This window comes from Nerophis ophidion, linkage group LG16, assembly GCF_033978795.1.
Source record: "Nerophis ophidion isolate RoL-2023_Sa linkage group LG16, RoL_Noph_v1.0, whole genome shotgun sequence".
Lineage (NCBI taxonomy): Eukaryota > Metazoa > Chordata > Actinopteri > Syngnathiformes > Syngnathidae > Nerophis > Nerophis ophidion.
In genome coordinates, this window is record NC_084626.1 from 41,522,780 (window position 1) to 41,537,265 (window position 14,486).

General features: G+C 38.7%; 1 protein-coding gene across 3 annotated transcripts in view; it reads left to right on the forward strand.

Annotated features, from left to right (window-relative positions):
* Positions 1–673: 673 nt before the first annotated feature.
* pfkfb4a (6-phosphofructo-2-kinase/fructose-2,6-biphosphatase 4a) overlaps positions 674–14,486 on the forward strand; it is a 39,219-nt gene continuing 25,406 nt past the window's right edge. Inside the window, exon 1 of one of the 3 annotated variants that reach the window (XM_061875248.1) lies at positions 674–926. In XM_061875248.1, the coding sequence (XP_061731232.1) occupies positions 875–926 (52 nt within the window). In that variant the 5' untranslated portion in view covers positions 674–874. Of the gene's footprint in view, positions 927–10,725; positions 10,987–14,486 lie in introns of those variants that run through there. The other 2 variants (XM_061875246.1, XM_061875245.1) reach the window with 2 other exon arrangements.

The following is a 14,486-nucleotide window of genomic DNA, read 5'->3' on the forward strand; positions in this document are numbered from 1 at the left end:
TAGGGCTATGGGGCACAAATAAATATGCCCCGTTAATGATTTCTGGCTAGCAACAAGTGCAGCCATTCTACTTAAAAGTGTTGCCATCAAGTTTGCACGTGTTTTAGTACACACAAACTTTTGGTAAATCAGGTCCATGCAATTAATTGTCATCTTTATTGGCTTATGGGGCACAAATGAATATGCCCCGTTAATGATTTCTGCCTAGCAACAAGTGCAGCCATTCTACTTTTAAGTGTTGCTATCAAGTTTGCACGTGTTTTAGTACACGCAAACCTTGGGTAAATCAAGCCCATGCAATTGTCTATCTTTATAGGGTTATGGGGCACAAATAAACATGCCCCGTTAATGATTTCTGCCTAGCAACAAGTGCAGCCATTCTGCTTACGCGCTTTGCTGTGTATGCTACTTTTTAATAAGACAAAAACACAAGTGGTAGAAAAATGGATGGATGGCAATACACTTGTTAGCCCGGCTCGGCAACATTCTTAAGTGGGCGGCGACCTACATTCTTTCTTTTTTTTTTTAAACATTGTTAGTCATGTCTATTTTGGTAAAAAAAAAAAAAAAGCAGCGATGCTACAAAGCAGCGTACACCGGATCTATATTTAACCCCACTGTCATGGGAACTGTCAAGGCGAGTGGGAACACTTCCACGCCGCCCCGGTGGGTGTGGTGTGGTGCAAAGTGGGGGTGTGTGTTGGGGGGTGGGCAGGTATAGGAGCTACCTCATTCCGGACAGTCTCGCAGAAAGCCTCACACTCGGCGTGTACGTGCGTGGGCGTGTGTGTGCGTGCGCGAGTGTGTGTGTGTGTGTGTTCACAGTCAGGCGCAGGACGCGTGGAAAACACTCCACCGGACGGACGCTTCCACGATGAGAGGCTGCTCCGGCCGAGCCAAACACGCACAGATCCAAGGCAAGGCGGGTAAGAAGGAGCTTTTTTTTATTATTATTATTATTATTATTATTATTATTGTTGCATCTGCCGCGGGGGAAAAAGAAAAAGCGCGCTCGGCGCCGAGGGAGACGTAAACAAGAGCGCGCGCGCGCACGTACGCGAGTGGTGACGTCACAGAGACCTTTACCCTACATAACAAAAACGCTGCCTTTTCCCCCTCCTGCAACATTTTGTGGCTTTATCGTGGCTTTATCGCTTTCCACGACACGCAGTTTGTTTGTGTTGATAATTGCATGGGCGGTACTTAAAACGGGTTATTAATTACGCGCAAACATGCCATTAATGGCGCTGCGTGTGTGCGATGTTGTGGTTTTTAGCACCTTATGCGCTCGTGTTGCGTGTGCAACCCCCGATAGTCCTATTTTTCGTGTAGATCCTGCATGTTTTTCAACATGTGCAATCATGTCTGCAGTCCTGCCAAGTGAGATGTTTTACTTGGAAAAGCAGCAAAATGTAGGTCAGAGTTCCTCTATGGTGGTATTAATATAACATGAAAAATAGGTGAAGAAGCTGACCTAAATGTAAGAAGGCATGACGTGCAATTAAGCCACATTACAGTTTGTTTTTTTATGTATTATGAACACAACTATATTAAAAATACATCAGATTTTCCCCATTATGGGTGGAAATGCAATGTGATTCCTTGCAAGTCGGAATAAACAAGAGTGAATAAGAGGTGGATGCTGCCATCTAGTGGCCATTGTTCAGATGACAGCGTTGTGTTTTAAGTCGCGCATTTCCAACGAGTGTCAAACTCAAATACATCCATCCATCCATCCATTTTTTACCGCTTATTCCCTTTCGGGGTCGCGTGGGGCGCTGGCGCCTATCTCAGCTACAATCGGGCGGAAGGCAGGGTACACCCTGGACAAGTCGCCACCTCATCGCAGGGCCAACACAGATAGACAGACAACATTCACACTCACATTCACACACTAGGGACCATTTAGTGTTGCCAATCAACCTATCCACAGGTGCATGTCTTTGGAAGTGGGGAACCCACGCAGTCACGGGGAGAACACGCAAACTCCACACAGAAAGATCCCGAGCCTGGATTTGAACCCAGGACTGCAGGAACTTTGTATTGTGAGGCAGACGCACTAACCCCTCTTCCACCGTGAAGCCTACTCAAATACAGAGTGGGCCGAAATTCTAAACTGAACAAAGCCACGGGCCAAAGTTAAACAACTTGGTGAAGTGAATTATATTTATATAGCGCTTTTCTCTAGTGACTCAAAGCGCTTTACATAGTGAAACCCAATGTCTAAGTTCCATTTAAACCAGTGTGGGTGGCACTGGGAGCAGGTGGGTAAAGTGTCTTGCCCAAGGACACAACGGCAGTGACTAGGATGGCGAAAGCGGGGATCGAACCTGGAACCCTCAAGTTGCTGGCACAGCCACTTTACCTAACGAGCTATACCATATAGCCCCTTAACATTAACTTAACCTTTTAATAGGGACCCAAACAAGTTTTGCATTGAATATTGAACGAGCAAGGCTTATATAACTTTATAGTGACATGCAAAAATCGAGTTTTCTTGGTAGCGGGGGTGTATATTGTAGCGTTAGTGCTGCAAGGGGTTCTGGGTATTTGTTCTGTTGTGTTTATGTTGTGTTTCGGTGCGGATGTTCTCCCAAAATGTGTTTGTCGTTCTTTTTTGGTGTGGGTTCACAGTGTGGTGTAACAGTGTTAGAGTTGTTTATACGGCCACCTTCAGTGTGACCTGTATGGCTGTTGACCAAGCATTCACTTGTGTGTGTGTGTAGAAGCCGCATATATTACGTAACTGGGCCGGCACACTGTTTGTATGGAGGAAAAGCGGACGTGATGACAGGTTGTAGAGGAGGCTAAAAGCAGTACCTTTAAGGCACGCCCCCAATATTGTTGTCCGGGTGGAAATTCGGGAGAATGGTTGCCCCGGGAGATTTTCGGGAAGGGCACTGAAATTCGGGATTCTCCTGGAAAAATCGGGAGGTTTGGCAAGTATGAGAATTAGCGTTGAATACGGTGATGCAGCGACAATTCCGGCGAGCCAGCTCTAATGTTAATTTATTATTGCCTCAAGGGCCAAATTAAATTACACGGCGGGCCAAATTTGGCCCATAGGCCAGAGTTTGACACCCATGGTCTATATCATGGGTCAACAACCTTTTTGAAACCAAGAGCTACTTCTTGGGTACTGATTAATGCGAAGGGCTACCAGTTTGATACACACTTCAATAAATTGCCAGAAATAGCCAAATTGCTCAATTTAACTTTAATAAATAAATCTATATATATTTTTAAAAAATGGGTATTTTTGTCTGTTATTCCGTCGTACATTTTTTTTTCCTTTTACGGAAGGTTTTTTTTTGTAGAGAATAAATGATGACAAAAACACTTAATTGAACGGTTTAAAAGAGGAGAAAACACGGAAAAAATGAAAATTAAATTTTGAAACATAGTTTACCTTCAATTTCGACTCTTTAAAATTCAAAATTCAACCGAAGAAAATAAAGAGCAAAAATAGTTCATTCGAATTTTTTGAAAAAATTAAAAAAATAATTAATGGAACATCATTAGTAATTTTTCCTGATTAAGATTAATTTTAGGATTTTGATGACATGTTTTAAATAGGTTAAAATCCAATCTGCACTTTGTTAGAATATATAACAAATTGGACCAAGCTATATTTCTAACAAACAAAAATCATTATTTCTTCTAGATTTTCCGGAACAAAAATTTAAAAATAAATTTAAAAGATTTTGAAATAAGATTAAATTTGATTCTACAGATGTTCTAGATTTGCCAGAATATTTCTTTTGAATTTTAATCATAATAAGTTTGAAGAAATATTTCACAAATAATCTTCGTCGAAAAAACAGAAGCTAAAATGAAGAATTAAATTAAAATGTATTTATTATTCTTTACAATAATACTTGAAAATGGATTTAAATTGTCAGGAAAGAAGAGGAAGGAATTTAAAAGGTATATGTGTTTAAAAATCCTAAAATCATTTTTACGGTTGTATTTTTCCTGTAAAATTGTCTTCCTGAAATTTATAAGACGCAAAGTAAAAAAAAAAAAAAAAAAAAATTTATTTAAAGACCAAGTCTTTAAAATATTTTCTTGGATTTTCAAATTCTATTTGAGTTTTGTCCCTCTTAGAATTAAAAATGTCAATCAAAGCGAGACCAGCTTGCTAGTAAATTAAAAAAAAAAAAATAGAGGCAGCTCACTGGTAAGTGCTGCTATTTGAGCTATTTTTAGAACAGGCCAGCGACTCATCTGGTCCTTACGGGCGACCTGTTGGTGACCCCTGGTGTATACATTATTGGTTACTTGTTTGCGCGCTTCCACTTGAATACACGCCACACATGACGGTTTTTTTTATGTATTATGAACACAATTACATTAAAAATACATCAGATTTCCCCTCTTACGGGTGTAAATACAATGTGATTCATTGCAAAGCAGAATAAACAAGAGTGGATAAAGGGTAATGCTGCCATCTAGTGGCCATTGTTCAGAAGACAGTTTCCGTGTTTTAAGTTGCGCATTTCCAACGTGTATACATTGTTTGCGCGCTTTACTAAAATAATTCGAGCAATATATACATGGTTTGTATTCTCCTCTCTTGTTTTAAGTGTGAATTTTAAACACCAAGATGAGGAGGGTTGTTACTAAGTGTGGTCAGGACTCACGGCAGCACACTCGCCTCGGTGTTGAGTGCAACATCCGGGTACTGGCCCTGCTTTTGAATGTGAGCGCACTCAGTATGTTAAGTGCGGAAGTGCGCAACTTGAAAGACAGCCTCGAATAAAAACGTTAACAAGCATATCACGTGAATAAATAACTTGGATAACTTGAAATTATTGGTACAATAACAATAGAATAGAACAGTGTTTTTCAACCACTGTGCCGCGGCTATACTTGCCAAACCTCCCGAATTTCAGTGCCTCTCCCGGTGGTAACCATTCTCCCGATTTCCACCCCGACAACAATATTGCGGGGTGCCTTTAGCGTCCTTTACAACCCGTCGTCACGTCCACTTTTCCTACATAGAAACAGCGTGTCGGCCTAGTCACATAAATTAAGTGAATGCCACGCATACTTGGTCAACAGCCATACAGGTCACACAGCGGGTGGCCGAAATAAACAACTTTAACACTGTTACAAATATGCGCCACACTGTGAACCCACACCAAACAAGAATGTACAAACACATTTCGGGAGAACATCCGCACTGTAACACAACATTAAATGGGTTGTACTTGTATGGCGCTTTTCTACATTCAAGGTTCCTAAAGCGCTTTGACACTACTTCCACATTTACCCATTCACACACACATTCACACACTGATGCAAGGCGCAAATCAGCACCCATCAGGAGCAAGGGTGAAGTGTCTTGCTCAGGACTCAACGGACGTGACGAGGTTTGTACTAAGTAGGGATTGAACCAGGGACCCTAGGGTTGCGCACGTCCACTTTTCCGCTGTGCCACGCCGTCCTTAAACACAATAGAATAAATACCAAATACCCCTTGCAGCACTAACTCTTCCGGATGCTACACTATACAGTACAACACCGTTACCACCAAACCCCCCCCCCCCCCCCAAATGGTTGTCTTGTGTAAAATGTATTAAACATAGTTCAATAATACAAATAAATGGTTGTCTTATGTCAAATGAATGACATATAGTGCAATAATACAAACACAAATGGTTGTTTTGTGTAAAATGTATGAAATATAGTGCAATAATACAAAAAAATGGTTGTCTTGTGTAAAATGTATGAAATATAGTGCAATAATACCATCACAAATGGTTGTCTTGTGTAAAATGTATGAAATATAGTGCGATAATATTGTGTAAAATGTATGAAATATAGTGCAATAATATTGTGTAAAATGTATGAAATATAGTGCAATAATATTGTGTAAAATGTATGAAATATAGTGCAAGAATATTGTGTAAAATGTATGAAATATAGTGCATAATATTGTGTAAAATGTATGACATATTGTTCAATAATACAAACACAAATGGTTGTCTTGTGTAAAATGTATGAAATATAGTGCAATAATACAAACAAATGGTGGTCTTCTGTAAAATGAATGAAATATGGTGCAATAATATTGTGTAAAATGTATGAAATATATTGCAATAATATTGTGTAAAATGTATGAAATATAGTGCAAGAATATTGTGTAAAATGTATGAAATATAGTGCAATAATATTGTGTAAAATGTATGACATATTGTTCAATAATACAAACACAAATGGTTGTCTTGTGTAAAATGTATGAAATATAGTGCAATAATACAAACAAATGGTGGTCTTCTGTAAAATGAATGAAATATGGTGCAATAATATTGTGTAAAATGTATGAAATATATTGCAATAATATTGTGTAAAATGTATGAAATATAGTGCAATAATACAAACAAATAGTTGTCTTGTGTAAAATGTATGAAATATAGTGCAATAACATTGTGTAAAATGCATGAAATATAGTGCAATAATACAAACAAATGGTGGTCTTACGTCAAATGAATGACATATAGTGCAATAATACAAACACAAATGGTTGTTTTGTGTAAAATGTATGACATATAGTGCAATAATATTGTATAAAATGTATGAAATATAGTGCAATAATATTTTGTAAAATGTATGAAATATAGTGCAATAATACACACAAATGGTTGTCTTGTGTAAAATGTATGCAATATAGTGCAATAATATTGTGTAAAATGTATTAAATATAGTGCAATAATACACACAAATGGTTGTCTTGTGTAAAATGTATGCAATATAGTGCAATAATATTGTGTAAAATGTATGAAATATAGTGCAATAATACAAACAGATGATTGTATTATGTAAAATGTATGAAATATAGTGCAATAACATTTAGTAAAATTGTATGAAATATAGTGTAACAATACCATCACAAATAGTTGTCTTGTGTAAAATGTATTAAATATGGTGCAATAATACAAACAAATGGTTGCTTATGTAAAATGAATGACATATATTGCAATAATATTGTGTAAAATGTATGAAATATAGTGCAATAATATTGTGTAAAATGTATGAAATATAGTGCAATAATATTGTGTAAAATGTATGACATATTGTTCAATAATACAAACAATTGGTGGTCTTGTGTAAAATGCATTAAACAGTGCAATAATATTGTGTAAAATGTATGTAGTAGAGCTCATAGGACTAGGTAATACAATCCCTCAGATTAATCAGCACTTAGTGTTGAGTGGGGGGTTAGAGGCAAAAGCTTCACTGGGGTCTTCAGGTGGGCACCCTCCTTCATTGGTGTTTCGTTGATAGGCCCACGACACCTCCGGAGGGCTCAACTGCGACATCTGGCGTCCCAGGTGTGCCCCCCTCTGCCTTTACCCCTCGATGTCATTTAGCAGCCCAGTTTGGGTCCTTTCTGTTGAACCATATCCACCTGCTACTTCGTTCAGCAGCATCAGACAGCGATTTGACAGCCCGCCGGAAGGCCTGACCTCTCAATCCCATTCCTTTCAGGAGCTTGGTTGTGGATGTAGCAACAAAACCTCTGCACCCGACTTCCACTGGTAGTACTCGGGCACGCCATCCGCGCTGCTCTGCCTCGGCTGCTATGTCCGCATACCTCAGATGCTTGCGCTCATATGCCTCACCAACTGCTGCCTCCCATGGTACAGTTAGTTCAACAATGAACACAATCTTCTGGGAGGTTGACCACAAGACCAGGTCCGGCCTGAAGCTAGTTGTAATGATTTCAGGCGGGAAGATGAGTTTCTGGTCCAAGTCAACCTGCATTTTCCAGTCCCGGGCAGAGTCCAGAAGGGTTGCCTCCACTCTTGCAGATGGTTTTGGTGGTAGTTGTCCTGCTCTTACAAACTGAGTGGTGATTGAGTGACTAGGGATTGGGGGAGAGAGGGCTTTGTTTTTATTTCTCCTTTCCTCCAGGGTGATCGCCAGTTGTCTTAAGACCTGGTTGTGCCTCCAGGTGTAGCGACCTTGAGCCAAACTGAATTTGCAGCCAGTGAGGATGTGACTGAGTGTTGCAGGGGTTTGACAGAGTGCACAAGAAGGATCTATGAAGGATCTATATATTTATATCTATGAAATATAGTGCAATAACATTGTGTAAAATGTATGAAATATAGTGCAATAATATTGTGTAAAATGTATGAAATATAGTGCAATAATATTGTGTAAAATGTATGAAATATAGTGCAATAATATTGTGTAAAATGTATGAAATATAGTGCCATAATATTGTGTAAAATGTATGAAATATAGTGCAATAATACAAACAAATGGTTGTCTTATGTAAAATGAATGACATATATTGCAATAATATTGTGTAAAATGTATGAAATATAGTGCAATAATACAAACAAATAATTAAAGCTGCAAGCAGCGTTGGTCGGGTTTGCCGTTGGCCGCCGCCGCCGTGTAGCAGAAAAAATCAAATGGTTGTCTTATGTAAAATGAATCACATATATTGCAATAATATTGTGTAAAATGTATGACATATAGTGCAATAATACAAACAAATGGTTGTCGTGTGTAAAATGTATGAAATATAGTGTAATTATACAAACAGATGATTGTATTATGTAAAATGTATGAAATATAGTGCAATAATATTTTGTAAAAATGTATGAAATATAGTGCAATAATATTGTGTAAAATATATGAAATATAGTGCAATAATACCATCACAAATGGTTGTCTTGTGTAAAATGTATGAAATATAGTGCAATAATACCATCACAAATGGTTGTCTTGTGTAAAATGTATGAAATATAGTGCGATAATATTGAGTAAAATATATGAAATATAGTGCAATAATACAAACAAATAGTTGTCTTGTGTAAAATGTATGAAATATAGTGCAATAATACAAACAAATGGTTGTCTTCTGTAAAATGCATGAAATATGGTGCAATAATATTGTGTAAAATGTATGAAATATATTGAAATAATATTGTGTAAAATGTATGAAATATAGTGCAATAATGCAAACAAATGGTTGTCTTGTGTAAAATGCATGAAATATAGTGCAATAATATTGTGTAAAATGTATGAAATATAGTGCAATAGTATTGTGTAAAATGCATGAAATATAGTGCAATAATATTGTGTAAAATGTATGAAATATGGCGCAATAATATTGTGTAAAATGTATGAAATATAGTGCAATAATATTGTGTAAAATGTATGAAATATAGTGCAATAATACAAACAAATGGTTGTCTTATGTAAAATGAATGACATATATTGCAATAATATTGTGTAAAATGTATGAAATATAATGCAATAATACAAACAAATGGTTGTCGTGTGTAAAATGTATGAAATATAGTGTAATTATACAAACAGATGATTGTATTATGTAAAATGTATGAAATATAGTGCAATAATATTTTGTAAAAATGTATGAAATATAGTGCAATAATACCATCACAAATGGTTGTCTTGTGTAAAATGTATGAAATATAGTGCAATAATATTGTGTAAAATATATGAAATATAGTGCAATAATACAAACAAATAGTTGTCTTGTGTAAAATGTATGAAATATAGTGCAATAACATTGTGTAAAATGTATGAAATATAGTGCAATAATACAAACAAATAGTTGTCTTGTGTAAAATGTATGAAATATAGTGTAATTATACAAACAGATGATTGTATTATGTAAAATGTATGAAATATAGTGCAATAACATTGTGTAAAATGCATGAAATATAGTGCAATAATACAAACAAATGGTGGACTTCTGTAAAATGCTTGAAATATGGTGCAATAATATTGTGTAAAATGTATGAAATATATTGAAATAATATTGTGTAAAATGTATGAAATATAGTGCAATAATACAAACAAATGGTTGTCTTGTGTAAAATGCATGAAATATAGTGCAATAATATTGTGTAAAATGCATGAAATATAGTGCAATAGTATTGTGTAAAATGCATGAAATATAGTGCAATAATATTGTGTAAAATGCATGAAATATAGTGCAATAATATTGTGTAAAATGCATGAAATATAGTGCAATAATATTGTGCAAAATGCATGAAATATAGTGCAATAATTCAAACACAAATGGTTGTCTTGTGTAAAATGCATATAGTGCGATAATATTGTGTAAAATGCATGAAATATAGTGCAATAGTATTGTGTAAAATGTATGAGATATAGTGCAATAATACAAACAAATGGTTGTCGTGTGTAAAATGTATCAAATATAGTGCAATAATATTGTGTAAAATGTATGAAATATAGTGCAATAATACAAGCAAATGGTTGTCTTGGGCCAACACAGATAGACAGACAGATGGCGACTTGTCCAGGGTGTACCCTGCCTTCCGCCCGATTGTAGCTGAGATAGGCGCCAGCGCCCCCCGCGACCCCGAAAGGGAATAAGCGGTAGGAAATGGATGGATGGATGGGTTGTCTTGGGTAAAATGCATGAGATATAGTGCAATAATAAAAAACAAATGTTTTTTTTATGTAAAATGTATGAATTATAGTGCAATTATACAAACAAATGGTTGTCTGGTGTCAATAATATTGTGTAAAATGTATGAAATATAGTGCAATAATACAAACATTAGTTCCAGTGTCGCTTCAAAAACTATCCTGCCCTTGCCATTACGGTCAAGCAGCAGAAAAGCGGTTGCGCGCCTACGTTGGTCATTACGGCCCAGCCTCGGTCTCCTCAGCGACGACAAGTCACGTGACATGACGCCAGACGTATAGTGCGCGCGCAGCCACCGACCACGACCGTCCACCTGCGTCCTCCTCGCCGAGCTCCTCTCATGAAGCCCCGGTCCCCTTCGGAGCAGCATCTCGGCAAGAGAGCCCGCGCGCCTCCCGCAGCGGCCTCCAGCTCGCCGCACGACGGAATGGAGGACAAGAAGCCGTCGAATCTGCGGGAACTAACCCAGAACCCGCTGAAGAAGATCTGGATGCCGTGTAAAAATGGCCTTCCAGAGAGGCACATTTCTCAGAGGAAGGGTGCGTATAGCGACGACGTGGCCACGGCTGTAAACAAATTTTTTTTATATATATTTATATGTTGTTATTCTGGGCTACCACGCGTGGAAAAAATGTCCAGTTCTTCTGGTGCTTTGTCGGCGTCAGCTACCGTTAGCTGGAGTGACGTGCTAGCTTCAATGCTAGCGGGCGCCTTCGTTTCCCGCGACACTTCAAGGGACCGAAAAACGTTTTTTTTCCGCTGTGCCACAAAATGTATAATTTAAAAAATGAGCCACACAACAAATAGATGATATTCCACATAACGGATGCTGAGCCAACTCAAGCGCCGGTCTTCTGGCAAGCCGTGCGCCGCTCGCTAATGCGCATGCGCAAAATACAGCTTGTTGTCATTGTGTGGATTTTACCTTGTCTGTGCCAGTCTTTTTCAACCACTGTGCCGCGGAACACAAGTGCGCCGTGAGATATTGTCTGGTGTGTAGTGGTAAATTATCCAACTTCACCTATTTGGTCCCAAAAATATTTTTTTCAAATCAATCAATCAATGTTTACTTATATACCCCTGAATCACTAGTGTCTCAAAGTGCTGCACAAACCACAACACAAACCACTACGACATCCTCGGTAGGCCCACTTAAGGGCAAGGAAAACTCACACCCAGTGGGACGTCGGTGACAATGATGACTATGAGAACCTTGGAGAGGACGAAAGCAATGGATGTTGAGCGGGTCTAACGTGATACTGTGAAAGTTAAATCCATGATGGATCCAACACAGTCGCGAGAGTCCAGTCCAAAGCGGATCCAACACAGCAGCGAGAGTCCCGTTCACAGCGGAGCCAGCAGGAAAACATCCCAAGCGGAGGCGGATCAGCAGCGCAAAGATGTCCTCAGCTGATACACAGGCAAGCAGTACATGGCCACCGGATCGGACCGGACCCCCTCCACAAGGGAGAGTGGGACATAGGAGAAAAAGAAAAGAAACGGCAGATCAACTGGTCTAAAAAGGGAGTCTATTTAAAAATAGATAAATCAATAATTCCATCCATCCGTCCAATTAAGGCTGGGCGATATTGCCTTTTTTTAATACCGCGCTATTTTTCGGCCATATCGCGATATACAATATATTTTCTCTGTATTTTGCCCTTAGCCTTGAATGAACACTGGATACATATAATCACAGCAGTATGGTGATTATGTGTTTTTTTTAGATAGTACTTTATTGATTCCTTCAGGAGAGTTCCTTCAGGAAAATTTAAATTCCAGCAGCAGTGTACAGAGTTGAGATCAATTCCAAAAAAAAAAAGGAAATAATGGGGGTTTAAAAGGAAACAAAATAGAGAAATACTACAAAAAGAATAAAAACAATGGGAATAACAATATAACAGTAAAATAAGAATATCAATCAATTAATCAATGTTTATTTATATAGCCCCAAATCACAAATGTCTCAAAGGACTGCACAAATCATTACGACTACAACATCCTCGGAAGAACCCACAAAAGGGCAAGGAAAACTCACACCCAGTGGGCGGGGAGAATTCACATCCAGTCGGACGCCAGTGACAATGCTGACTATGAGAAACCTTGGAGAGGACCTCAGATGTGGGCACCCCCCCCCTCTAGGGGACCGAAAGCAATGGATGTCGAGCGGGTCTAACATGATACTGTGAAAGTTCAATCCATGGTGGCTCCAACACAGCCGCAAGAGTTCAGTTCAAGCGGATCCAAGACAGCAGCGAGAGTCCCGTCCACAGGAAACCATCTCAAGCGGAGGCGGATCAGCAGCGTAGAGATGTCCCCAACCGATACACAGGCGAGCGGTCCATCCTGGGTCCCGACGAGCGGTCCATCCTGGGTCTCGACTCTGGACAGCCAGTACTTCATCCATGGTCATCGGACCGGACCCCCTCCACAAGGGAGGGGGGGACATAGGAGAAAAAAGAAAAGAAGCGGCAGATCAACTGGTCTAAAAGGGAGGTCTATTTAAAGGCTAGAGTATACAGATGAGTTTTAAGGTGAGACTTAAATGTTTCTACCGAGGTAGCATCTCGAACTGTTACCGGGAGGGCATTCCAGAGTACTGGAGCCCAAACGGAAAACGCCCTATAGCCCGCAGACTTTTTTTGGGCTCTAGGAATCACTAATAAGCCGGAGTCTTTTGAACGCAGATTTCTTGCCGGGACATATGGTACAATACAATCGGCAAGATAGGACGGAGCTAGACCGTGTAATAATATATAACAAGACAAAGTAGGCAGTAGTGACCATGTTATGAAAACGTATCGCACTGTTAATGTTTTGCATCCCCTGTCATCCTAGTACCTAGTAAAACGCGGGTACTGCACACTTAGTCACAGTCTTGCCCTACGCTCTAAGGTCCAGGTACCGCGTTCCCCTTTTTATTCAGAGTTCCATAGTCAACATATTGTATATGTACCTTAGGAGCATCTGTTCCAATTTCGTTGTTCTTTGAACCAGTTCATTGCAATAATGACAATACAACTTTATTCTATTCTATTCTAACATCACTGAAGCTGCCTCTAAAAGAAGTGGTCACATATATTATGCAAAGGAAGTCCAGGACGCATAGTACGTGACGAGATTTGATTTTGCCTTGTCGCCGAGTTCGTCCGCGTGTTGTCATCTTATCTTCGTTGAGATCCTTGAAGTCTCTGTTTCGTCTGCGTGCTTTCATCCAATCCATGCCAAGGTCTCCGAAGTCGTTGGCTGCCAGTGAGCCAAAACTATGACAACATCATGTGGCTGAGGCCACCGCTCAGACAAGAAGTTTTGTCCTTGCATAGATTAGAAAAAAAGTCTAACTTGAGCACAATAGCTAATAACTAAAGCAACATACTTTAAGCATTCTAAAGTTAGTGTGATAATATGTACATAATTATTCTAACAGTGTTCACATTAAAAAATTCTTGCTCATACTGCATTAATATATGCTACTTTTAAGCTTTCATGCAGAGAAGGAAATCACTACTAAGTCAATTTACCAAAACTGTATTTATTAAAGTTATTAGCAGGTGTCTTTTCAAATGATGCTACATATTAGCAGTAATGCTACTTTTGGTAGCAACGCTTGTGCCCCACACATAAGAAATTAAAGTTGTCTATTGGGACGGCGTGGCGCAGTGGAAGAGTGGCCGTGCGCAACCCGAGGGTCCCTGGTTCAATCAACACCTAGTACCAACCTCGTCACGTCCGCTGTGTCCTTGAGAAAGACACTTCACCCTTGCTCCTGATTAGGGTTGGGTATCGTTTGAATTCGAACGATTTCGATTCAGATTCCTGACTATTCTCGATTCCGATTCTTTCCTTTAAAAAAAAAAAAGGCAGGATCAAAAAAAAAGTTTAGGATATTTTAAATGAGCTAGCTAACCTACAGTCTTTCTGAATGAAATAATCTGACATTCTCCATCAATTTTAATTCTATCAACTTTTTAGGAACTTTACTATAAATTCCTCACAGGGCTGTTTTCAACTAAAATATAAATATAAAATGAACTTGAAT